The sequence below is a fragment of the Ostrea edulis genome, chromosome 7, assembly GCF_947568905.1.
Source record: "Ostrea edulis chromosome 7, xbOstEdul1.1, whole genome shotgun sequence".
Lineage (NCBI taxonomy): Eukaryota > Metazoa > Mollusca > Bivalvia > Ostreida > Ostreidae > Ostrea > Ostrea edulis.
Window position 1 is genome coordinate 1,808,612 of NC_079170.1, and position 27,634 is coordinate 1,836,245.

Genomic DNA, 27,634 nt, shown 5'->3' on the forward strand with positions numbered 1-27,634 from the left:
TACTCGCATAACTTGTCCCAGAATTAAATTCATTTCTTAAATATTTCTCTGGAAGTTTGATAAGCATCAAAGTTCTGGCAATCATTTTTACAAAACAGAATGCATGAACACCAAAGATGATTTTCATGTAAGCTTTCCAACTTCATTTATAAAAGTTATATTTCCCAAAGTCGCATGCATTAGTTACATCGGTTCTGTAACATGTCAAAATGCTTACTCTCAAGCTTTACTGTAGTTCATTCATATATATTTTGATATATTATTATGAATTACATAGCTTACATGAGAAATATCTTTTATTTACAATCGATAGCTTACAGAAACAAAGTCTTTGTTTGTAAAGTTTATTATTGCCACTGCATTTTAGACGAATTTGCATAATTCCAAATTTAGTAACTCTGCTTATGCTCCAAGATCCTTTGAAAAGGTGAAATTCTACAACAACATGATTCCGTATTAACCACGTTTAATATCCCAGTTAGTAGGATGATATGACTATGAATTGATATACCTATATTGAATTAAGTTTCACAAAATCCTTACACCCTGATATATGTTCTACGGTCCAGTAATTGTTTTACGAACCCCTACATTTGCTCCTCGTGAAAATATTAACAACTGTTAAGGAGAAAATTCTAATGTATTTTGCCACAACATATACCAGAAGTGATGTGAATGGAATGTGAATTCTAAAAAAAAGCCAAATCTACAAGGTCCACACAAAGCTGAAGGTTTTTCAAAGACTTATGTCTATATTATAATGGATTATAACTAACAATTTCCATTTCTTTATTTCTTAATTTGCCCTTTCTACAGATATTCTGCTTTTGGCCTTTGTATAGCAAAATTGTATTCTCTTTTTTGAGATGGGGTAAGAATGAATGGGGTACCATGTGCTAATTCTTCTGGAAGGTTTTCAACTATATTAAATCCTTCTTCCGTCAGGATCAAATCAACAGCTTATAAATTCTTACAGATATCACAAAAATGCTTAATTAGATTGTGATAACGATCATAAAATTAACAAAATGCCGACTTTAAACGAGACTGTTTAAACTTCTGGAAGGTTACATGCTAGTTATCTGTAGCAGTCTGCCTCGGCATAAAACAACTTGAAATAAATGCATCTTCAATCCCTGACTCCACTGTATAGTGCAAACAGTACACTACAACATTGTTATAAATAAACAAGTATGTGCGCACGTGTGCTTGTCTTCGCCTTTCCAATTGTGGGGGTATCTAAACCAGAAAACAAAAACTCTCTAGATAATGTTCAACTTAACCTTTATTTACAACAGCATATTCAGTATGTTAGGTACAGATGATTAGATTTATATACAATGACAGATCGATTTGTTATTCAAAGCATACTTAAAGTCATGTGGTCCGACTTTCGACAAATTCTGTCCACCTTGTAAAAATACTCTTTGATTATCATGCGCACGTGTCTATTAAGCAGTGCGAAATATTTTACATTATTTCACCTGTTTTAGCCAGAATAATTTAGTTTGAAATTAATGTTTACAAACAGTGACACTCGGCCATTTCTAACGCATAATCAGACAATAAATCAAGTGGAAGTTGAGATTGGAGGCCCAGTTCAGACCTCCAGAGGAAAGATCAATGGCAGGTTTACTCGGTGTAAAGCCATGAATTCGGTATTACAGCACGTGTCATAAGTGTTTCACGTTTTTGTTTAAGAGAAACAAATGTACACCATGTCTCATAGTAATAATTAAAAACATATTTGCTGTTTTATGCTAGGCACCTGATACAAACTCTGGTATATCCAGGGGTCCGTGTTTGTCCAACTCTCTATGTGTATTACTTATAGGAATTATGAGATTGATCACTAATCGTTATCTTTACCTTTCATTTCAAACCTAAATATGGACAGTTTCGTCAAATCTGCGAGAAATGATATAATGTTTAACAGAGCAGATCAAACGCTTGGAAAACGAAGAAAAATTATCTTGATATGATACATCTACATAACCAGACTCTATGCTTCACTACTTGAATCGAATTTCATACACATGCGCAGAAGTCCCCACTACGAGTGGCAAGTTTACGTACATATTCCTACTATGTGTATTTTCTAAACCTTCTAACTTTTTTCATTTACATGTAAATATTTTCAACCATTCATTTAGGGAAAGTTAATATCTTTTAAAACTAATTAAGCTGCATTAAAAAAATCATTGCAAAAAAAAATCTCAGATGAACATAAGACCACACAGCTATAAATGAGTACAAGAACAAATAAATCCACGAAACATAATAGACAATTACGCAATTGCATTGTGATACGAACAATAAAATGAATCATACATATTTCACTGTGACAAAAAAAAAAACCTTATACAACTGTATTGCATTATGATCAAAACTAAATTAATGGATCATTATACAATTAAGACAAAAATACAATTAATCTTTCTACAAACGGCAAATCATTTGGCATTGCATTGAGTCGATTCTGTAGATCTTCTATGTCAACTCATTGAAAGATTTAATTTACGGTGATCGTAAGGCGGCTGCAACATCTTCCCAAAAGCTGTCTAAGTCTTGTACCTGTTGAACCTCTGGCCATCTTATACTGAATATGCACCACCAGATATACCGCAAGTCTTTCGGCATTCTTTCTATTGGAATGTTGTCCTTGATAATCACTATGATGGATCGTTTTCGACGGTTATGAAAAGCATGGGTCACCGCCATCTGGACGGCGTACGAATTCCAACCACTGTCTAGGAAATTTTCTGTGATGACAAAGACAACTTTCCGACTGTGGTCAATACCCTGCACCAGCTGTTCAGCTTTATTCACTCCAGGAATAAAGTCTTTATCGGGAATGCTAATTTGAAATCCTAAATTTGTCAGCGCTTGATACATTGTTGTGCAAACCAACTGGTAATCATCTTCAGAGTACGATATGAAAGCATCAAACTGGAAGGTGTTACTCTCATCTGAACGTACCACACCTTTCCATCTGTTACGCAGACGTAAAACGACATAGTCAACATGCACACGATATCTCTTGATAGCAATTCTAATCACCAGTCCAATTATTATAAAAAACAACATCAAGGAAGAAGTAATCAACCACACCCCAGTTTGACATTTCTTTTCGAAAATAGCAAATTGTTTTACTTGAAGGAGTTCTGAAAAATTCGAAGATTTTTCGATGCAATCGGTTTTGTTAAGATCCGCAAAGAGATGCTGATGATTCTTCATCCAACGAAGCATAGAAATATGACTACAGTCACAATCTAAAATGTTTCCTTGGATGAAAATGTTTACTCTTTTAAGACTTCGAAGTACACGAAAGTCGGATGTTTCTAATGACTTGATTTTGTTATTTTGAATGTATAATTCTTTGAGGTTTCGTAAATGTGTCACTGCTTTGGGAATGGATGATAAGCAATTGTTATTAAGGTAAAGGAACTTTAACTTTGTTTGTTCTTTGAATAAAGTGGTTGGAAAATGATGAATAAAATTATCCTGTAAATCTAAGAGTTCTAAGTTTTTGAGACTGTCGAATAAAGCTCTTTTGCTTGATTCGGCTATAAAACCGAATTTCATTTTTGACGCTCGCAAAACCTTTAATTTGTTTAAGGGTTTAAAAATCTGGGAAGAAATATTGGTGCAGTCATTGTCGGAAATGTTCAAAACTTCTAAGTGGGGAAAGTCCATTTGCCAAATCATACTACAAGGAAAACTTGTTCCATACAGGTCCAGCTCTTGTAAAACCTCACCTACAATGGTCAACTGAAACTGATAAAGAGCAGGTACTCTGTGCATATAATTGTTGGAATACCGTATTACTTTCAAAACATTTGAAAGAGTGAACGTAATATTTGACTTCCAAATTGAATAGTCTAGAAATGAGCCGCTGGTTATATCACTAATACACACATTTTTGTGATTAACAATGAGATACTGGAGTTTAGGGTAATTTTGCAAGGAATCTATCACAAAGGACGGTTCAATATACCCAATAGGATTTTGGGAAATGTCCAAATATTCAATGCATCTTCCAAATGTAGATTTAAGTAAATTTACAGATATGCTTGTAATCAAGTTTTTACTAAGATCGATAAACTTGACACACACGTTAAAGAGATATATAGAATTACTTTCATTTAATATGAGGTGTTGTCTAACAAGAGCTGGAATATTTGAGGCTGCGATGATTTTTTCAATCTTTCGATTTTGCAAGCACTTTAACGTTTTTAGCACAGCATTCAAATCGCATAGACCCCCAAAACTTATCGTAGTCCTCTTTAGAAAAGGAAATGAGCACAGTATATCTTCACTGACATTACATTGTACGTGATGATCAAATTTCATTGTCAGATTATCAATGGGAGATTCCGATAATCCATTAAACGTGTTGTTGTTTAAGTAAAATCTAGAAATTGGGTAAAATTTAAGTTTCCGTAAATGCTTTAAACTTTGAATGTGCTTCTGAATGTAAATCCTTTAAACACGTCGATGTGCAATTCTGTTAAAGACGATAGTCGTGATAGTTCGTTTTCCGGATAGGTATAATTAAAAACGTGACCATAAAATTCATTGCCATGTATGTAGAGAATTCTCAATTTCTTCAGATACGAAAATGCCCACTTTCTTGGGGTGTATACTTTCAATTTGCAAAACGAAAGGTCGAGAACGCACAGCCTAGGAAGACGCCTGAAAGAAAATCTATCTATACATTTTATGGCATTGTTCTTCAAATATAATGCTGAGACATTCCTTAATAAAGTTGTTTTGATGCCTGCAAATGTTTTTGTTGATATCCAAGTAAACTTATTCCATGAAAGGTCAATTGATACTGTTTCGCCTTTAAACATTGTATTGAAATCAAGAGGAATCCTTCGATAGTTGAGGTGCCTGCAATTCCACAACCAACCCCGGTTTCCACACTCATCTCTCTGATGTGTAACTTTACAAAGACTTTCTCCTGTTGTAACTGCATCTAAAATAAAGGTTTTAATGTAATATGAAAAGGATGATGGAATTCAAATTTTCAAATAGAAATGCATACACTTACAATTAACTTGAAGCATCGTAAAGAACAATGTGTAACAGACGTTCCACTTCATCTCCCAATTCTCTACACATTCACCTTCTATCTCAATTGAAATCGGTCTGGTATCATCAACAATTAAGCAGTGCTAGTTTCCTTTTTGATTTTAATTAAGGAAATGTGTCTAGCAACAAAACTGAAAAGCATGCATAAGATGTTGACGAATAGTTCTAGCGGGAACATATATAAAAATCAAATTAACGTAACAAGTACTAATTGTAGCAGGGAACAATAAAAACACCAAAAGCAAACAAATTTTTTTGCCTTCAAGCAAGTGTTCTGTGTTCTTACAGGTACCTCTAAACGAATTTATTAAGAAACAAAAAATGTATAGAAGCTGAAATATCATTAATTGAGAATGTGCATGCACACAAAGGCTTGTTGTGAATTATGACTATGTTTATTAATTAAAAATCTTTAGATTTACGTACAGTCTAATCATCAGCATATTTAATCCGATATATAAGGTGACTGTTCGTTGTCTTCATCTCTCATATAGAGAATAATTTAGCGATTCCTGTTATTGACTAATGTTATATTATGTATGTCTTTTTTGCTCCTCAACATACAATTTTCGTGTTTTTTTTAAAATAAGTATCCCTCTGAACAGCGATGTTATGATCGCAACGATACATTGCCGGATCCAGTAAAAATTCTACCAAGCCCCTATCTTTGCTCCTCGCGAACATATCAACAGCTGTGAAGGAGAAACCTCAAACGTACTGTGCGACTACTTATGCCAGAAGTGGTGAAAATCAAATGTGCATTCTGAAACATTCTAAATAACTTTTAGGAAACTTGAAATCACAAAACTTTTCTTAAATCAACAACACCAAAACGTATGCCTTTTCAACTATTTACACGATCATTCCTCACCATAAATTAAAGTTTAGACTTATTGACATCAAAGACTGTTCCTTCTTGAACAAAAATGAAAAACGCAAATATTCCTAACTAGTGATCAATCATCCAAAAAACTACTTTGTTAAACGCCACTCTGATTTATCTCACAAGCATCCTGAAGCTGAAATACAAAGATGCTGGAGTTCCTCATTGACATTATCTTCGTGGTTTTTGGTGATCAGGTCTTCCAACAGTCTGTTGGAATACCCATGGGCACGAATTCTGCTTCTGTGCTAGCTGACCTGTTTTGTATTCCTTTGAAGCAGAATTTGATCAAAAACTTCTACACGGGAAGACAAAATCGACATTTAGATATCGATAATGTATTATCTATTAACAATAATAATTTTCATTCATATGTCAATTCAATGTAAAATGGCTGAAATATTGCCAAAACGGCGTGAAACCTCGATCAATATATTCAATATATCTCAGTGTACTTGAAATAAAAGAAAACACAGAGTCGTCCGATTTTGCTTCATACGTAGATATTTTATTGAAAGTCGATCTTAACGGGAAACTAACAACCCAACTGTATGACAATACGGATGATTTCAACTTCTCCATTGTCAACTTCCCATATTTATGTAGCAATATTCCATTATCACCTGCATATGGTGTTTACATTTCTCAACTGAAGCAATACGCAATATCTTCTTCTGCATATGGTCAGTTTGTAAATTGAAGCAAGCTACTGACAAACAAGTTGATGGTACATGGGTTTCAACAGTATCGATTGAAGTCAGCATTTCGCAAATTCAATGGTCATTATAAGGATATTGTTCGTCAATGCAACATATCACTGGGTCAAATGCTGTCTGACGTGTTTCATACCAATTGTTAGACCGTTTTCGGCACACTGAATTTGACTACGGAGAACTCTGTTTACCTTATCAGGATATAGGGTTCACGGCGGGTTTGACCGGTCGACAGGGGATGCTTACTCCTCCTAGGCAACTGATCCCACTGCTGATGTGCCCAGGGGTCCGTGTTTGCCCAACTATACATTTTGTATTGCTTATAAGAGTTTTGAGATTGATCACTGTTCGTTATCTTCATATTCCAAATAAGATGAAGCTCCACTTAACACTACTTAGTGACAAATACAGCTTAGGAATTTTTTTTTTTACATTTAATACAATTTGTTTCCAGAGATGTATATTGACAAGAAAAAAGCAAGCCCGGAAAAATTGTGGTGACCAACTTGAATCAGTAATTTCAATATTTGTAAATAACCTTGTAATCTGAGTGTGCCCCAGATATTGAATTTACTACGATATTCGCCATCATTCTTTTCTCCGATGTGATCAATCTCATAACAAAATTGAGTGATGGACAAACACAGACCCCTGGATACACCAGGGGTGAGATCAGGTGCCTAGGAGGAGTAGTAATCCCACGCCGACCGGTCACACCTGCAGTGAGCCCTATATCTTGATCAGGTAAAGGGACTTATCCGTAGTAAAAATCAGTGTGCCAAGAACGGCTTAACAATCGATATGAAACACGTCTGACAGCATTTGACCCAATGATAGGTTGTATTGGTAAACTAGAACGTTATAACGACCATAGAATTTGCGAAATGCTGACTTTAAACGAGATTGGTTGAAACTCTTGTACCATCAAGTTGTTTGTCAGTGGCTTACCTCGATTGAAAAACTAACCATAGGCAGAGCGAACTCTTGCGTATCGAATCAGCTGAGAGAGATAAAACCTCGTAAACACCATATGCAAGTGATAACGAGATATTACTACATAACTATGGGAAGTTGAGGATGGAGAAGCTGAAATCCTCCCGTTTATCATAAAATTGAGTTGTTAGTTTGTCGTTAATATCTGCTTTCAATAAAATATATAGGTATGAAGCAGAAGTGGACGAATCTGTGGTATTGTTTTTTATTTCAAGTTCACAGGGATATATCGAATCGACATATAAATGAAAATTATTACTGTTAATATCGTAAACAAACGAACATAAGATGGAACGGCATATACTTTACAAACTCATAACTCCTACAAGCAATACATATACGTCACACACTCAGTATGCAGGACACGTTGACCCGCTAAGAAACATCAAGAGAGCGCACGGAAAAAAGTAATGACAATTCAGAGAAAAATGGTACTAAATTTCATTTATCGCAAAACACGCACAAGAGCATATTCTGTGAAATACTTGTAGCTTGATATTTCTATGTGATAAGAATACTAGTATGTATTACATATCCACTCCTTTCTCCAGTGGATATAACCCATTACATGAACTTTGATTATTACTCTACATTTCCCTACACTAGAAAGCAAAACATGAAAATGCAAGGAAGCAAATTTCGCAAAATACAGTGACGTAAATGATTAACCGGGGAGGGGATATTTAACATGTGATAAAAAGAATATTTCTTGGTTTGTGCTTTGATATGATTTATATCAAACTCGTTGTATGTTTTCTATTTCCTCGCAAAGGTTTTCGGATAGAAAACACACACCTCGTATATATAGGCACCTGATCCCATCTCTGGTGTGGCCAGGGCTCCGTGTTTGACCAACTATCTATTTTGTATTGCTTATAGGAGTTATGAGATTGATCACTGTTCATTATCTTCACCTTGCATATAGGTCCAATGTAATAAAAAAAATCGCTGATTGGCCTTATATTACAGGTTTAAAAAATTTAGAAAACGATCCCATGTCAACAGTGTGTTGATTGTAAAGAAGACATTAGAACAATAGACTATTGTTCAGAATCTTAATCCGTAATACAATGATTAAATGTTTCAACATTCGTATACATAGCAAATAAATGTGATCAAAGTTTGCTGCATGTTTGACCCTCCTGTATTCAGATAAATAGAAATGGCGGATACACATTTTGTGGTAGCAAAAGATGAAATTAAAATAATTCTTCAAAATAGGGACACCAAGACCATAGAAAAAATATGTGTTCATCTTTTTCTAGAATAATTGCATCAAATTATGTTTACTTATTTTCATTTTATGCTTGTTAAAACTCTTATACGCCAGTTACATGACTCTTGATCTGCTGCTTTATTTATAAAATGGCGAGGTTTTCTGATTTGACTGATGATGAAACACAGAACATATTAGATGAAAAGCAGAACTAAACACGTAAATTATAGTTATTAATTAGGATATTAGCAACGTTTCTTTTGACCATATGGATCCGGTGTTGAATGTATGCACACTGTCCCGTTCAAAGTCAACAAACCATGTGCACCTAGTGAAACCAGCCTAAGTATGAAGGTGTATAACAATACAGTACAATATACTACATCGATTAGATTGTTTCCTATATGGGGTATAACAAACAATTGACGACTGGTTCTCGGGCAGCAGATATAGGCCTTCGGTCTTGGGCAACGGTGTGCTTAACGGTCCGACATATCAACAGTTGCCCTCAACCCCAGTCAACAACTGCATATCGTTATAAGTCCATAAATACACAGACCTACTAGATTCTAACGCAGAGGAAATCATAAAGGTGGAATTAAATTGAGGTAATTAATCTAGGCCAAAGAGATGTTACTTTTCGGGATAAGAAAATGGGGTCGTTGGGATTGTAGGAGGATTATTTTTTACGCTAACACCTCTGTAGATGTATATGTATCTCGATTTTCCGCTATAAGTGCAAGCTGCTTGTTGCGCTTGCTATGATTTCATGGACTCTCCAGACCACAGACACAACTTATCAGTTACAGGCATGTCTGAAGGAAGCACATAAGATAGGATTGGGGATTCATGTAGGCAATATTTCTTTTATGATTTCAAAAAAACTCGGCAGGAGACGTCTCCCTATTCCTACAGAACTGACAGGAGACTTTAGCTAAGTACCTTTAATCGTTTTTTTAAAAAACACAATGCCCAAAATGTATGTCAAAAAGTACTTTATTAATATGAAATATCATAAAACGAAAAAAATACGACATTGAAAGATAAAAGTGTAAATAACATGTAGATGTAAAATTAGTGAAGTTGAAACTCGATAAAGGGACTGGAAATTTTTGCATGCATATTATTTTCCAATGAAATAAAAAAAAAATCAACCAAAGTAATAAAAAGTCTACAGTTGTAATATATTCCTAAATTGATTACAAATTTCATATATCAGTGAGGTCAAAAGATGCCTCTTTGACATGTGATTGTTAAATGAATTTCAAATGAGCTTTACATATTTCAAACTGAGGCCAAGGTGGTAGCAAGATCTTCCCAGAAACCATCCATTAGTTCTAAAGTATCTGGCCACCTGATGCTCAATATGCACCACCAGATATATTGCAAGTCTTTTGGCATTCTTTCTATTGGAATGTTGTCCTTGATAATCACTATGATGGATCGTTTTCGGTTGTTATGGAAGGCATGGGTCACCGCCATCTGGACGGCATACGAATTCCAGCCACTCTTTAGAAAGTTTTCTGTAATGACCAAAACGACTTTTCGACTGTGGTCAATAGATTGTATCAGCTGGTCAACCTTTGACATTCCAGGGATGAAGTCTTTATCAGGTAGGCTTATTTCAAAACCTAAATTTGTCAGGGCTTGATAAAGGGTTGACGTCACCAGCTTGTAGTCATCTTCAGCGTATGATATGAAGGCATCGAACTCAAAGCTTTTGTTCTTGGGCAAATGTATACCTTTCAATCTGTTACGAATACGCAGAATAATGTAGTCCACATGCACGCGGTATCTCTTTATAAGCGCTGATACAATGATTAAGGCATTTATTAAAACTAACATAGAGGAAGAAAAGAGTAACCACATTTGAGATTGGCATTTCTTCTCAAATTCTGCAAAATTTTCTTCATCGAATAGTTTTGAAATTGTGGATGATTTTTCCATGCATTCAGTTTCATGCAAATCTCCAAAGAGATGCTGATTGTTTTTCATCCATCGAAGTGAGGAGATGTGTAAACAATCACAATTTAAAGGGTTTCCTTTGATAAAGATCTGCGCTTTTTTGAGATTCTGGAGTGTGTGAAAATCAGAGGGTTTCAATGACGAAATTTTGTTAGATTGAAGATATAAATGCGTTAGGTTGAGTAAAGGTTCCACTGCAGATGGAATAGACGATAGATAGTTGTTCTCAAGATAAAGACCGGATAAATGTGTTTGATCTTTCAAAAGAGATGGCGGAAGTTTATGAATGAAAAGCTTTCGCAGGTCTAGCTGACGAAGGTTTTTCAGACCTCGGAAGATTTTACTCATGTTTAGTCCAGCATTTAAATTCATGTTCGTGTTTGACGCTCCAAATTGTTCCAATTTTGTTGTTTGTTGTAATAACTGAAACGAAATATCACTGCAGTTGTTGTCAGAAATATCAAGAATTTGCAACTGGGGGAAATTCATCTGCCTAAGAATTCTAAATGGAAAATTTGTTTGAGACATATTCAGCACCTTTAACCCTTCGCCTACAAAGTTCAAATAAATCTTATAAGAATCACTGAGAACGTGAATGTGATTGTGAGAAAATAGCAAAGTTTCTAATTCCTTTGAGAACGTAAATGTAAAAGTCGGTGTCCCGTTCAAATGCGTTTGGACTGAATCATCAGCGATATCCGCCACACACCTTATGTTATTAAAACTAAGATCTAAGTATTTTAGTTTAGGGTAATTTTGCATCAAATTGAGCACAATAGAGAAATCTATAACTTCAATCCTGTTACGGGAGAAATTAAGATGTTCAATACATTTTCCCATAGTTGATCCATGTGGTTCTACAGAAATACCTGCGATTCGGTTACTGCTAAAATCTACTTCCTTGACGCAGACACTCAGTAGATATTCGCAATTACTTTCATTTAGAATAAAAGGTTGGCGAACAATATATGGAACATTTTCAATAGCATGTATATAGTCTATCCTTCGGTTTTGCAGACACTTTAAGGTTCTAAGTACTACACTCAAGCCACATATACCTCCAAAGTTCATTTCAACACCCTTTAGATATGGAAAATAACAAAAGAGATATTCACTGACGTCACAATGCACGTCGTACACAAATATCATCCTCAAGTTATGGATGGGTGAATCTGATAATCCGCTAAATGTGTTGTTGGTTAAGTGGAACATGGACCCGGTGGTATAGAATTCCACATCGCTCAATCTTTTTAGACGTTTGAAATCGCTTTTAAAGATAAATCCTTCAAATACATCAATATGAAGCGTTTTCAAAGATAGCAATCTTGTTATTTCTCGATCAGGATAACCTTTACGTTTGTTGCGGATTTTGTGAAAGACATTGCCTTGTGCGTATAAAATTTCCAATTTTCCAAGATTTGAGAATGCACATTCTCTGAGAGAAGCTGTGTGAAGTTTACAGTATGAAACATCCAGAACACACAGTTTATACAGCCATTTAAAAGAAAAGCTCTCTATAATTTGTAGATCATTATATCTGAAGTATAAAGCTGTTACGTTCCTCAAAAGCCCTTTCTTGACACCTGTGAAAGTAGGTTGGGAAATCGATGTAAACTTATTTCTGGAGAGGTCAATCGAAAACGTTCTGCCTTCAGTTTTTTCTGTGGTGAAACTAGGAATTCGTTTTAAGTTCAATTGACTACAATTCCATAACCATCCGCTATTATTGCATTCATCTGTATGAGGTTGACGTCTACAGTTTGCTTCTTCATTGCTTTCTAAACCTTAAAATATTGAAGATGTTTAGAATGAAGTATAAACACCATGCAAACAGGTCTATAAAACAAATGTTAAAATTCAATTATCTCAAAGGACATGAATATTCTGAATTACATATATTAAAATCTTGAAACACTTACTTGAAATTCGAAAAAGAATTATTAGGCAGCAAGTAAATTGTGTTGTTATCATGATTCCAAATCCAATTTGAGCATTCTTTCCTAACTGTCACCTTATCTATTTTGTTTTCAACAAGACAATGGAGGAAGGTATTTAGACAGTTTAGATGACAGGGAAATTAGATTAAGATATTGCAGTGAATCGTGTTCTGATAAGATATCCCGATATGAAATGGGGAATATAACGAATAGTGATTAATCTCGTATAAGGAACACTCAAAAATAAAATCAAGAGGTTGGAAAACACAGAACCCTGGATATACCAGATTTGGGGTCATGTGCTTTTGGAGGAGTAAGCACCCCCTGTCGACCGATGACGTCCACCGTGAGCCAAATGTCTTGATCAGATAAACGGAGTAATCCGTAGTCAAAATGAGTGTGTAAAGAACGGCCTAACAATCGGTTTGAAACTCGTCAGACAGTATTTGACCCAATGATAGTTTGTATTGACAAACTAGATCGTTCGAAGTATCATACAATTTCCTCTGTTACATGAACTTTTGTGTCAGTAGCCTGCCTCGATTTTTAAAAAAAAACCTCACCATACACAGAACAATCCCTTTCGTAATGAGTCAGTTGAAAGACATAAACATCATATAATGCGATAATGGGATATATGTCCAAATAAAAGTACCAATATTACATTAAGATTAATTTCATCAACTCAACTTCAGTGATTCAAATATCTAAGGTGATATGTCAAACAAATTCATTGCTTTGGAATTAAGGATTATCGGAACTATAAATTTTGGCTCTTCAGAAAGAAAAAAATACGAAAATTGTACTTTAGTATGGTAACTGTTGTACAAAAATATTAGTGTTGGCTACATGTAAATATGATTCATTGTTAAAAAAATCTGCCTGCTTTCAAGATTTTTTTAAAATTGTTACACACACATATAATCATATCATATGAGTATAAATTTATTATCCACGTAGCAATAGAGGGTGGGATCGGGGGATGCTCACCCCCACGTTTTTGGGAATTGAACTTAGCTCAATTTTCAAAGTATTGGGCATAGGGTGTATGATCATATTTAGAGGGCGTTTTGAACGAGCCGCACCGCATCTTTACTTTTTTTTCATACATAACGGACATGATAGAAAATCTCCACTCACAGATACAATCCTACACGTGTATTCAAAACTTCATTCCAATAAAAAAGTATTTGTTTCATCAAGTTTAAACAGCATCACATATAATACAGAAACTTGGATTTATTTTTTTTCCAGATTAGAGTGTATGTATAAATAAAATGATATTCATCTTTAATCTTCACTGACATGAAACTTCAAACTTGCAGGCTAAACACTATGTCGACGAGTTAATTGCCAGTTAGAGTAGCTGACAGTAATAACATATTACATGTACGTAATGTGTCCGAGTCTCTGTATGTATTAGATAAAGAATATGTATAGATTTATTTAATCAATGTTAACTGAACAAAATTTCTTGACAAAAAATATTAAAGAAAATAGAGGAAGATTTTTTTTATATAATTATTTTTTTCTTTAAATGTTTGAACAGCTCGACTCCCAGACATAAGTCCGTACTTGGATATGTATTTCTGTGTGCAAAGATCAATTTTTTGGTATTTCTATAACAATAGCAATATAATTTTACTTCTAAAACGTAATTTGATTGTCTGAGCACACTGATGAGAAATAGTTTATATTGTATAATGTCATTTGGTATGCAGACACCCCCCCCCCCCTTTACTACACTAGACGGCACTACTTTTTTTTCTTTTTTTACTTTCCAACACTGTTAAAATCAACAGAATTAAACCGGCACGATAATATGTTTTTTGTTAGGCAATGTTTTTTCATGATTTCAAACAAAACGTATATTTTCTTAAAAGACACTAACTGTAAAAATTCAATACAAACTCCTATACAACGATATCATATGCGAAATAATGATATATCAAATATTTCAAATTTTGCTGTTTCATTATGAAATATATTATCACTTGGGGGGAGGGGTGCTTGATCCACCTATCACAAAACAAAAATCTTTCATGTTTTGCAAAATGTATGTCACATCGAATGACATGCATATGGATCACTATCTGTGAATTGCTGACATATCGTCCTGTGTCGGGTTTAAATGAAGACAATGTTATATTTTATAAGATATGGAAACTTTTATAGAATCAAAAATCGCAAATTATATTGACATTTCTGGTAGCCGTACACAACGTAAGTCTGTGTGATGGTACTTTCAGTCGAAGGGTTTTCAAAGTCAATCTTGCGCTGGGAACTAATCATTAGGCCTACAGATATAGCGAAAACATTATATAAATATTGTATGTAGTTGAGGGTAACATTGAAAATTTTCATCCCCGAGAAAACCTTTGTCAACCGAGGCGTAGCCGAGGTTGACAATAGTTTCTCGAGGGGTGAAAATTTGATGTAAACAGGAAAGCAGAAAAACTTACGTCTGTTGACATTTGATCAATCACTGTCATACGACATTTCGTATATCGATGCGGGTATTCCTGTTTATTACAAACGCTCAAATGACATTGTCTAACAATCTACGTCGAACCGTTCGCGCATAAATTTGACGCATGTGATAATTTTTTATAATATCACCCGTAGTCGAGTACTGTTACCCGTTGCTAGATATTATCACCCTGGGGCGCGTGCTTTCTGTTCTCAGAGGGGAACAATATGTTTTTTCAAATGCTTCTCGACCAATCAGATTCGAGTATTTTAAATGAAAGTATAATAAAACATATTATAAACTTTCGTCACAAACTCAATCTCACATTTTAAAATTTGATAAATAAATACATGCTACAGTTTTACGAAAAACACGGCTTCCTTCGTGGTCGTCACTTTGTCTGTATGTTGCTAAGCGAATCCCTGCGTGGTGCAAGAAATTTATATTTATCAGCGTTTATTAAACGTTGTTTATACGCTAAAAACTTGCACAGTGTAGCTTTGTCTTTAAATTTGCATTAAATGACAAGGAATGAAGCTAATTTTGACCTACATGTATGTTATATGATGTGATATAACTTGGTGAGGGTTACGCCCCTTACATGTACGCGTGACCCCCTCCACGAATTATAAAGCGTAAACGGCACCGAACTAAAACATATCGAATAGCATAGGTCAAACTTAAATTCAAATAAATGGTAGTGGGAATGTGAGGTTGAACAGATGAGAATAAACACTTGGCACCCACTAATGTGTTTAAAGTTTGAGCAGAGGTACTTTTATTTATTGCTGATTCAGATTTTTTCAGACAAATTAGAGTCATAGAAACTATATGTTATTTTGCGCTTTATAAATAAAATAATAATGATAATAATTGTCTTCGTATGCACCTTATAGAAACCCCCCTTACACAAAAGACTCATACTTTAAGTCTAATGAGGCAATCGTTGTTTGAAGAGAGACTTGTAACAGCGGGAAAGTCGCGCCATGGACAAATACTTCAAGGGCGGATCAAGGGAATTTTAGAAAATGGATTACAACCTAGAGTTGTACATTTACTCCCCAAATGCCAAAATGGCCATTTGTGTATAATATGTTCAATCAAGGTGGGGGATCCAAGCCACTTTACTTCCCTCTAAATTTGCCATTTCTCTTAGTAACACCGGTATCATTTATTTCCCAATTCGTACGACGGACGTGAATAGAAATAATTGGTTTTGTAGTAACTTCCGCAACTAGCAAATCACCTATGTTAGCAAATATTTAATGAAGAAAGAAGTGTTGAATAAACAATGAAAAAATGAAGGAAATAAGTGTCGCAAATGAATTATGTAATAGCAAGGAAATATTCTTAAAAAAGAAATCAAATCTAGACAATGCATGCTTCAGTTTTTTTTAAAGAGATTTGAAACAATATTCCATATGATTTAGCTAGACGTCCATGTACGATGATATCGGATACAGAAAGTCTGAACATTTGTCTCGTCTCGAAGGGAAAAAAAGAAAACAGTTTTACGAAGACGTTATACTAGGGACTTAATTAAAAACGGAATTAACAAAGTAAAATCACATGAAAAAATACCTTCTTACAGTGAAAAATGCATGTAAATCTACCAATTGTGTCATACCATACGTTTCAACACATAACCCTAAAAATCCGAAAGATTTTAAAACTTATCAAAAATAACTTTTCTATCTTAGAAGCCAACAAGGACACGAAAAACAAAATCATCAATAGTAAAGGACAGAAACCTTCATTAAAATTCATTCTAACCAGAGACTGTTTTATCAGTAATATCAAAGAAATCCTATCATCACTAAATGCAACAAAACAAGATGCGCTACATGCCCGTACATAGTACAAGGGTCCCAATTTTTCTGGTAAAACGGAAGTAACTTTACGGTAAAAACGTCAAGACATGCAGTAGCCCCCCACCTTATGGTATTATCTGTTCCAGATGTTGTGAGAATTACATGCACATCTGGTGCATCAAAATTGGTACCGTATAAGTTTTACATTATGACTGGTGGACTGTTAGTCCCCGAGGGTCTCTACAGCCCAGTAGCTAAGTACTTCGTTTCTAGCTTGAAAATACGGATGTATATTTAGTTGCTGTTATAAAATGTAGAAATTCATTAAAAAAAATTAAGGATAATCTCCCTCACGCATAGATCTTATCCTTAGTAGAATTTGACTCCACTTTCTTTGGCACACTGTTTTCCCTATAATAGCCCTTAAACTTCATTGTTATTTCGGATTTTGAATCGGTTGAGCATCACTGCAGAGGTATTATTTGTCGAAATGCGCATCCGGTGCATCAAAATTGGTACCGTATAAGTTTTACATTGGCCACACAGAAGACACCGTGAGACACCGCACGATCGTTCACCAACAGATCCCAAAACCTAAATACCAGTGCACCCATGTATTAAGCAAACGCATTAGAACTGTTGCAAAAACATAAATCCTCATGTGATCGTTTTCCCATTTATAAATTTAACAATGGCCAACAGAAAAAGAAACCAAAAAAAAAATATTCACTCAAAAATATAAACCTTACTTGAATGCTACATAATTTAGTTTTACATAGTAACACCATTTTTATTTCTCCCTGGCAATTATTCAAAAATATGATTTTCCCGTATTATTTAGCCTAAGTTATACCATGACATTATAATAAACTTTACTTTGAAATCACTCATCGTCGGAACCCATGACTTTTCTTTCCGTTACACTACGCCTTGAATGCAGTGTGACAAAGAAAATTTGGTGGGTTCCAATGACGGTACACATTGTGTAAATGTGTTACCAAACAATATTCATTACACTAGACCGCTCGACCGTTTAGGCAAGCGAAAAACTCGCTTTCAAATTACTCCATGTACTTGCCACGCTGTCACCCGATCCGATTTTTTCGATTAGTATAACTAGCCTAAGTAACAAATAAAACTCTAATCACCCCAAATAATGTCTCTTCAGTGATGCTTGAAAATACGGATGTATATTTAATTGCTGTTATAAAATTTAGAAATTCATTTCAAAATTAAGGATTATCTCCCTCATGGATAACTCTTATCCTTAGACGAATTTGACACCACTTTTTGGCACACTGTTTTCCCCTATAATAGCCCTAAAACTTCATTGGTATTACGGATTTCAAATATGTCGTTTGAGCATCACTGAAGAAACATTATTTGTCGAAATGCGCATCTGGTTCATCAAAATTGGTACCGTATAAGTTTTACATTATGACCCCTGGGTCGAGGCCTCTGCTGGTGGACTATTAGTCCCGGAGGGTCTCTACAGCCCAGTAGCTAAGTACTTCGTTACTAGCTTGAAAATACGGATTTATATTTAATTGCTGTTATAAAATTTAGATATTCATTTCAAAATTAAGGATTATCTCCCTTATGCATAGCTCTTATCCTTGGATGAATTTGGCTCCACTTTTTTGGCACGCTGTTTTTGGCTATATTTAGCTCTAAAATTTCATAGTTATTTCGGATTTCAAACATTTCGGTTGAGCATCACTGAAGAGACATTATTTGTCGAAATGCGCATCTTTTGCATCAAAATTGGTACCGTATAAGTTTTACATCATAGACAGTTGCTTCTTTAATAAAAATGGAAAATGCAAATATTCCTATCTAGTGATAAGTCATCCAAAAAAAAAACATACTTTGCTTTCACACACAATTATCCTGAAGTTGAAATAAAAAATATGCTAGAGTTCCTCATGGAAAATATCTTCGTGGTCTTTGGTAATCAGGTCTTCCAACAATCTCTTGGAATGCTAATGGTTACGAATTCTGCTTCCTTGCTAGCTGACCTGTTTTTATATTCATTTGAAGCAGAATTTATTTAAAAACTTCTACACGAGAAGAAATAATCGACATTTAGCTATATAGATGATATATTATCTATTAACTTTAATTCTTTTCATTCATGAAAGGTGAAGATAACGAACAGTGATCAATCTCATAAATCCTATAAGCAATACAAAATAGATCGTTTGGCAAACACGGACCCCTGCCCACACCAGAGATGGCATCAGGTGTCTAGAAGGACTAAGCGTCCCCTGTTGACCGGTCACACCCGCCGTGAGCCCTATATCCCGATCAGATAAACGAAGTTATACGTAGTCCAAATCAGTGTGCCAAGAACGGTCTAACAATCGGTATGAAACATGCCAGCCAGCATCTGACCCAATGATAGGTTGTATTATCAATTCAATACATCCCAGTCAACTCGAAAAGACGCCACAGGGTCGTCCACTTTCGCTTCATACTAAGATATTTAATTGAAAATAGATATTAACGGCAATCTAACAACTCAACTTCATGACAAACGGGATGATTTCAGCATCTCTATCGTCAACTTCCCATATTTATGTAGCAATATTCCATTATCACCTGTATATGGTGTTTCTATATCTCAAATGATTTGATATGCAATAGCTTGTTCTACGTATGTTCAGTTCTTAAATCGAGGAAGTCTACTGACAAACAGCCTGATGGTGGAGGGGTTGTTTTAAATCAGCATTTAGTAAATTCTATGGTCGTTATAACGATCTAGTTTGCCAATACAACCTATCATTGGGATAAATGCTGGCTGACGTGTTTCATGCCGTTTGCTATGTCATTCTTACACAATGTCTAATTAGGTCGAAAACTGAATAACTACTAAATCTTAAACCTATATTTATATGATTTAATTCTTATTATATCCTTGTCTCTGATCGATCACATTCCAATTGAGAAATGCAGGTTATTTTTGTATAATCTGGTTTGGTATAGGGACATACCCCCTTGACAACCAGATGCCGGAACTATTTTTCTATCTCTAAATGTACATCGCAGCACTGTTTTCAGCCTTCGATGGACTAGATAATCAGCGTGAACAATAAGTTACTTTGGTTTGATACACATATTGTTTTCTCCTTGTCAATATTAGCATCTACTTGTACGAAAATAACTGTTGTAAAACATCTTTTTCTGTATGATGGTTGAAAAATAGATTAAAACTAAGATATTATATCAGTTTTGATGATTTACAAAGTAAGCACTGTTCTGTACATTTTGAAATGCATTTCTCACTGGGGAGAGGGGGTCAGTGCTTGTTCCGCCTTTCAACAAAACAAACAAAAAATAATACGTCACATTTTATCACATGACGTTAGTCACATTGACATGTGGATCGCAATTTGCCACTTGCTTATACCTGAAGGGTGAAAATAACAAACAGTGATCAATCTAATAACTCCTATAAGCAATACAAAATAGATAGTTGGGCAAACACGGACCCCTGAACACATCAGAGGTGAGATCGGGTGCCTAGGAGGAGTAAGCAACGGACCGGTCACACCCGCCGTGAGCCCTATACCCTGATCAGGTAAACGGAGTTATCCGTAGTCCAAACCAGTGTGCCAAGAACGGCTTAACAATCGGTATGAAACATGTCAGACAGCATTTAACCCAATAATAGGTTGTACTGATGAACTAGATCATTATAACGACCATAGAATTTGCGAAATGCTGACTTCAATTGAGACTGTTGAAACCCCTGTACCATCAACTTGTTTGTCAGTAACTTGCCTTGATCTAAAAAACAAAAATGACTATACACAGAACAAGCTCTTGCTTATCGAATGAGCTACATATAATTTCTTGTGTTGGATTTAATAATAGCGACAACGTTGCATGCAATGGCAAGTTTTCATGATGTAGAATTCTTTACAGAGTTAAATGTCTCAAAGTATTGTAATTTCCGATATTTGAAGATGTATTTTGGGTAGGCCTAAACAATGGAAGTTCCCGTATTTTTTCAATGTGTCGGAGATGAGAGACTTCAAAGTCGATCTCTATTTCTAAAGGGCAACGAAAGACACATTGCATGTATAGTCTACACATATTTTCTATCATGACAAACTTCACCTTCGATACAATATTTTTATCAATAGGCTAGGTTCGTAGACCTACATTGTAAGATTAAAGATGGCGAGCTTCACAGCTAGACGCTTCGTCATTGTTGCTAAGTAAATCATTACGCGGCTCAGTTGACTTGTATTTTTCCGAGTTTATGTACATTATGATAAACGAAGGTTAGTATCTTTGTCTCTTGTATTAAATCATAAGGAACTACTTTAATTTTAGGGCAAGTTATACGAGTATAACCTGGTTTGGGTCAGTGTGCGCTCTTTGATAATCCGTTTCGCTTCGAGGATTATAAATCGTAAACTGATCCAAACCAGGTTGTACTCGCATAACTTGTCCCAGAATTAAATTCATTTCTTAAATATTTCTCTGGAAGTTTGATAAGCATCAAAGTTCTGGCAATCATTTTTACAAAACAGAATGCATGAACACCAAAGATGATTTTCATGTAAGCTTTCCAACTTCATTTATAAAAGTAATATTTCCCAAAGTCGCATGCATTAGTTACATCGGTTCTGTAACATGTCAAAATGCTTACTCTCAAGCTTTACTGTAGTTCATTCATATATATTTTGATATATCATTATGAATTACATAGCTTACATGAGAAATATATTTTATTTACAATCGATAGCTTACAGAAACAAAGTCTTTGTTTGTAAAGTTTATTATTGCCACTGCATTTTAGACGAATTTGCATTATTCCAAATTTAGTAACTCTGCTTATGCTCCAAGATCCTTTGAAAAGGTGAAATTCTACAACAACATGATTCCGTATTAACCACGTTTAATATCCCAGTTAGTAGGATGATATGACTATGAATTGATATACCTATATTGAATTAAGTTTCACAAAATCCTTACACTCTGAGATATGTTCTACGGTCCAGTAATTGTTCTACGAACCCCTACATTTGCTCCTCGTGAAAATATTAACAACTGTTAAGGAGAAAATTTTAATGTATTTTGCCACAACATATACCAGAAGTGATGTGAATGGAATGTGAATTCTAAAAAAAACCAAATCTACAAGGTCCACACAAAGCTGAAGGTTTTTCAAAGACTTATGTCTATATTATAATGGATTATAACTAACAATCTCCATTTCTTTATTTCTTAATTTGCCCTTTCTACAGATATTCTGCTTTTGGCCTTTGTATAGCAAAATTGTATTCTCTTTTTTGAGATGGGGTAAGAATGAATGGGGTACCATGTGCTAATTCTTCTGGAAGGTTTTCAACTATATTAAATCCTTCTTCTGTCAGGATCAAATCAACAGCTTATAAATTCTTACAGATATCACAAAAATGCTTAATTAGATTGTGATAACGATCATAAAATTAACAAAATACCGACTTTAAACGAGACTGTTTAAACTTCTGGAAGGTTACATGCTAGTTATCTGTAGCAGTCTGCCTCGGCATAAAACAACTTGAAATAAATGCATCTTCCCTGACTCCACTGTATAGTGCAAGCAGTACACTACAACATTGTTATAAATAAACAAGTATGTGCGCACGTGTGCTTGTCTTCGCCTTTCCAATTGTGGGGGTATCTAAACCAGAAAACAAAAACTCTCTAGATAATGTTCAACTTAACCTTTATTTACAACAGCATATTCAGTATGTTAGGTACAGATGATTAGATTTATATACAATGACAGATCGATTTGTTATTCAAAGCATACTTAAAGTCATGTGGTCCGACTTTCGACAAATTCTGTCCACCTTGTAAAAATACTCTTTGATTATCATGCGCACGTGTCTATTAAGAAGTGCGAAATGTTTTACATTATTCCACCTGTTTTAGCCAGAATAATTTAGTTTGAAATTAATGTTTACAAACAGGTGTCACTCGGCCATTTCTAACGCATAATCAGACAATAAATCAAGTGGAAGTTGAGATTGGAGGCCCAGTTCAGACCTCCAGAGGAAAGATCAATGGCAGGTTTACTCGGTGTAAAGCCATGAATTCGGTATTACAGCACGTGTCATAAGTGTTTCACGTTTTTGTTTAAGAGAAACAAATGTACACCATGTCTCATAGTAATAATTAAAAACATATTTGCTGTTTTATGCTAGGCACCTGATACCAACTCTGGTATATCCAGGGGTCCATGTTTGTCCAACTCTCTATGTGTATTACTTATAGGAATTATGAGATTGATCACTAATCGTTATCTTTACCTTTCATTTCAAACCTAAATATGGACAGTTTCGTCAAATCTGTGAGAAATGATATAATGTTTAACAGAGCAGATCAAACGCTTGGAAAACGAAGAAAAATTATCTTGATATGATACATCTACATAACCAGACTCTATGCTTCACTACTTGAATCAAATTTCATACACATGCGGAGAAGTCCCCACTACGAGTGGCAAGTTTACGTACATATTCCTACTATGTGTATTTTCTAAACATTCTAACTTTTTTCATTTACATGTAAATATTTTCAACCATTCATTTAGGGAAAGTTAATATCTTTTAAAACTAATTAAGCTGCATTAAAAAAATCATTGCAAAAAAAAATCTCAGATGAACATAAGACCACACAGCTTTAAATGAGTATAAGAACAAATAAATCCACGAAACATAATAGACAATTACGCAATTGCATTGTGATACGAACAATAAAATGAATCATACATATTTCACTGTGACAAAAAAAAACCCTTATACAATTGTATTGCATTATGATCAAAACTAAATCAATGGATCATTATACAATTAAGACAAAAATACAATTAATCTTTCTACAAACGGTAAATCATTTGGCATTGCATTGAGTCGATTCTGTAGATCTTCTATGTCAACTCATTGAAAGATTTAATTTACGGTGATCGTAAGGCAGCTGCAACATCTTCCCAAAAGCTGTCTAAGTCTTGTACCTGTCGAACCTCTGGCCATCTTATACTGAATATGCACCACCAGATATACCGCAAGTCTTTCGGCATTCTTTCTATTGGAATGTTGTCCTTGATAATCACTATGATGGATCGTTTTCGACGGTTATGAAAAGCATGGGTCACCGCCATCTGGATGGCGTACGAATTCCAACCACTGTCTAGGAAATTTTCTGTGATGACAAAGACAACTTTCCGACTGTGGTCAATACCCTGCACCAGCTGTTCAGCTTTATTCACTCCAGGAATAAAGTCTTTATCGGGAATGCTAATTTGAAATCCTAAATTTGTCAGCGCTTGATACATTGTTGTGCAAACCAACTGGTAATCATCTTCAGAGTACGATATGAAAGCATCAAACTGGAAGGTGTTACTCTCATCTGAACGTACCACGCCTTTCCATCTGTTACGCAGACGTAAAACGACATAGTCAACATGCACACGATATCTCTTGATAGCAATTCTAATCACCAGTCCAATTATTATAAAAAACAACATCAAGGAAGAAGTAATCAACCACACCCCAGTTTGACATTTCTTTTCGAAAATAGCAAATTGTCTTACTTGAAGGAGTTCTGAAAAATTCGAAGATTTTTCGATGCAATCGGTTTTGTTAAGATCCGCAAAGAGATTCTGATTATTCTTCATCCAACGAAGCATAGAAATATGACTACAGTCACAATCTAAAATGTTTCCTTGGATGAAAATGTTTACTCTTTTAAGACTTCGAAGTACACGAAAGTCGGATGTTTCTAATGACTTGATTTTGTTACTTTGAATGTATAATTCTTTGAGGTTTCGTAAATGTGTCACTGCTTTGGGAATGGATGATAAGCAATTGTTATTAAGGTAAAGGAACTTTAACTTTGTTTGTTCTTTGAATAAAGTGGTTGGAAAATGATGAATAAAATTATCCTGTAAATCTAAGAGTTCTAAGTTTTTGAGACTGTCGAATAAAGCTCTTTTGCTTGATTCGGCTATAAAACCGGATTTCATTTTTGACGCTCGCAAAACCTTTAATTTGTTTAAGGGTTTAAAAATCTGGGAAGAAATATTGGTGCAGTCATTGTCGGAAATGTTCAAAACTTCTAAGTGGGGAAAGTCCATTTGCCAAATCATACTACAAGGAAAACTTGTTCCATACAGGTCCAGCTCTTGTAAAACCTCACCTACAATGGTCAACTGAAACTGATAAAGAGCAGGTACTCTGTGCATATAATTGTTGGAATACCGTATTACTTTCAAAACATTTGAAAGAGTGAACGTAATATTTGACTTCCAAATTGAATAGTCTAGAAATGAGCCGCTGGTTATATCACTAATACACACATTTTTGTGATTAACAATGAGATACTGGAGTTTAGGGTAATTTTGCAAGGAATCTGTCACAAAGGACGGTTCAATATACCCAATAGGATTTTGGGAAATGTCCAAATATTCAATGCATCTTCCAAATGTAGATTTAAGTAAATTTACAGATATGCTTGTAATCAAGTTTTTACTAAGATCGATAAACTTGACACACACGTTAAAGAGATATTTAGAATTACTTTCATTTAATATGAGGTGTTGTCTAACAAGAGCTGGAATATTTGAGGCTGCGATGATTTTTTCAATCTTTCGATTTTGCAAGCACTTTAACGTTTTTAGCACAGCATTCAAATTGCATAGACCCCCAAAACTTATCGTAGTCCTCTTTAGAAAAGGAAATGAGCACAGTATATCTTCACTGACATTACATTGTACGTGATGATCAAATTTCATTGTCAGATTATCAATGGGAGATTCCGATAATCCATTAAACGTGTTGTTGTTTAAGTAAAATTTAGAAATTGGGTAAAATTTAAGTTTCCGTAAATGCTTTAAACGTTTGAATTTGCTTCTGAATGTAAATCCTTTAAACACGTCGATGTGCAATTCTGTTAAAGACGATAGTCGTGATAGTTCGTTTTCCGGATAGGTATAATTAAAAACGTGACCATAAAATTCATTGCCATGTATGTAGAGAATTCTCAATTTCTTCAGATACGAAAATGCACACTTTCTTGGGGTGTATACATTCAATTTGCAAAACGAAAGGTCGAGAACGCACAGCCTAGGAAGACGCCTGAAAGAAAATCTATCTATACATTTTATGGCATTGTTCTTCAAATATAATGCTGAGACATTCCTTAATAAAGTTGTTTTGATGCCTGCAAATGTTTTTGTTTATATCCAAGTAAACTTATTCCATGAAAGGTCAATTGATAGTGTTTCGCCTTTAAACATTGTATTGAAATCAAGAGGAATCCTTCGATAGTTGAGGTGCCTGCAATTCCACAACCAACCCCGGTTTCCACACTCATCTCTCTTATGTGTAATTTTACAAAGACTTTCTCCTGTTGTAACTGCATCTAAAATAAAGGTTTTAATGTAATATCAAAAGGATGATGGCATTCAGATTTTCAAACAGAAATCCACACACTTACTATAAACTTGAAGAATCGTAAAGAAAAGTGTGTAACAGACGTTCCACTTCATCTCCCAATTCTCTACACATTCACCTTCTATCTCAATTGAAATCGGTCTGGTATCATCAACAATTAAGGAGTGCTGGTTTCCTTTTTGATTTTAATTAAGGAAATGTGTCTAGCAACAAAACTGAAAAACATGCATAAGATATTGACGACTAGTTCTAGCGGGAAATTATATAAAATCAAATTAACGTAACAAGTACTAATTGTAGCAGGAAACAATAAAAACACCAAAATAAAAAAAAATGCCTTCCAGCAAGTGTTGTGTGTTCTTACAGGTACCTCTAAACGAATTTATTAAGAAACAAAAAATGTATAGAAGCTGAATTATCATTAATTGAGAGATTACTCTTGTTGTGAATTATGACCATGTTAATTTGTTAAAAATCTTTAGATTTACGTACAGTTTAATTATCAGCATATTTAATCCGATATATCAGGTGATTGTTCGTTATCCTCATCTCTCATATAGAGAATGATTTAGCAATTCCTGTTATTGACTGATGTTATATTATGTATGTCTTTTTTGCTCCTCAACATACAATTTTCGTGGTTTTTTTAGGAGGTATCCCTCTAAACAGGGATGTTATGATCGCAAATGTACATTGCTGGATCCAGGAAACATTCTACTAAGCACCATCTGTGCTCCTTGCGAAAATATCAACAGCTGTGAAGACGAAACCTCAAACGTACTGTGCGACTACATATGCAAGAAGTGGTGAAAATCAAATGTGGATTCTAAAACATTCTAAAGAACTTTTAGGAAACTTGAAATCAGAAAAAATTTTCAAATCAACAACATCAAAACGTATGCCTTTTCAACTCTTTACACGACCATTCCTCACGATAAATTAAAGACTAGACTTATTCATATCATAGACAGTTCCTTCTTGAACAAAAATGTAAAATGCAAATATTCCTATCTAGTGATCAATCATCCAAAAATACTTTGTTAAAGGCCACTCTGATTTCACTCACAAGTATCCTGAAGTTAAAATAAAAAATATAC

The 27,634-nt window shown here is 34.7% G+C and overlaps 3 protein-coding genes across 3 annotated transcripts; all 3 read right to left on the reverse strand.

Annotated features, from left to right (window-relative positions):
- Positions 1 to 1,267: 1,267 nt before the first annotated feature.
- On the reverse strand, positions 1,268 to 5,131 carry LOC125655120 (toll-like receptor 2 type-2). Its single transcript, XM_056142889.1, has 3 exons — positions 5,057 to 5,131; positions 4,485 to 4,981; positions 1,268 to 4,449 (listed from the first exon to the last, which is right to left on the reverse strand). Exons 1-3 carry the CDS (start codon positions 5,106 to 5,108, stop codon positions 2,518 to 2,520), a joined length of 2,481 nt encoding a protein of 826 aa, XP_055998864.1. The 5' UTR covers positions 5,109 to 5,131; the 3' UTR covers positions 1,268 to 2,517.
- Positions 5,132 to 9,880: 4,749 nt separating this feature from the next.
- LOC130047630 (toll-like receptor 4) lies at positions 9,881 to 12,904 on the reverse strand. Its single transcript, XM_056143004.1, has 2 exons — positions 12,787 to 12,904; positions 9,881 to 12,651 (listed from the first exon to the last, which is right to left on the reverse strand). The coding sequence occupies exons 1-2, from the start codon at positions 12,836 to 12,838 to the stop codon at positions 10,187 to 10,189; spliced, it is 2,517 nt and encodes an 838-aa protein (XP_055998979.1). The 5' UTR covers positions 12,839 to 12,904; the 3' UTR covers positions 9,881 to 10,186.
- Positions 12,905 to 22,790: 9,886 nt separating this feature from the next.
- Positions 22,791 to 26,919, reverse strand: LOC130047631 (toll-like receptor 4). The gene is made up of 2 exons (XM_056143005.1): positions 26,581 to 26,919; positions 22,791 to 26,505 (listed from the first exon to the last, which is right to left on the reverse strand). The coding sequence occupies exon 2, from the start codon at positions 25,874 to 25,876 to the stop codon at positions 24,041 to 24,043; it is 1,836 nt and encodes a 611-aa protein (XP_055998980.1). The 5' UTR covers positions 25,877 to 26,505; positions 26,581 to 26,919; the 3' UTR covers positions 22,791 to 24,040.
- Positions 26,920 to 27,634: the final 715 nt, after the last annotated feature.

What these genes read in the sequence shown, in the direction of transcription:
- LOC125655120 (XM_056142889.1), bottom strand. Translation starts at nt 5,108, where the DNA reads ATGAAGTGGAACGTCTGTTACACATTGTTCTTTACGATGCTTCAAGTT. An exon ending in TACGATGCTTCAAGTTAATT is followed by an intron (nt 4,982 to 5,056) that starts GTAAGTGTATGC and finishes CCTTTATTTTAG; the next exon opens with ATGCAGTTACAACAGGAGAA. An exon ending in TGCACATCGACGTGTTTAAA is followed by an intron (nt 4,450 to 4,484) that starts GGATTTACATTC and finishes CAAAGTTTAAAG; the next exon opens with CATTTACGGAAACTTAAATT.
- LOC130047630 (XM_056143004.1), bottom strand. Translation starts at nt 12,838, where the DNA reads ATGATAACAACACAATTTACTTGCTGCCTAATAATTCTTTTTCGAATT. An exon ending in AATTCTTTTTCGAATTTCAA is followed by an intron (nt 12,652 to 12,786) that starts GTAAGTGTTTCA and finishes CAATATTTTAAG; the next exon opens with GTTTAGAAAGCAATGAAGAA.
- LOC130047631 (XM_056143005.1), bottom strand. Translation starts at nt 25,876, where the DNA reads ATGAAATTTGATCATCACGTACAATGTAATGTCAGTGAAGATATACTG.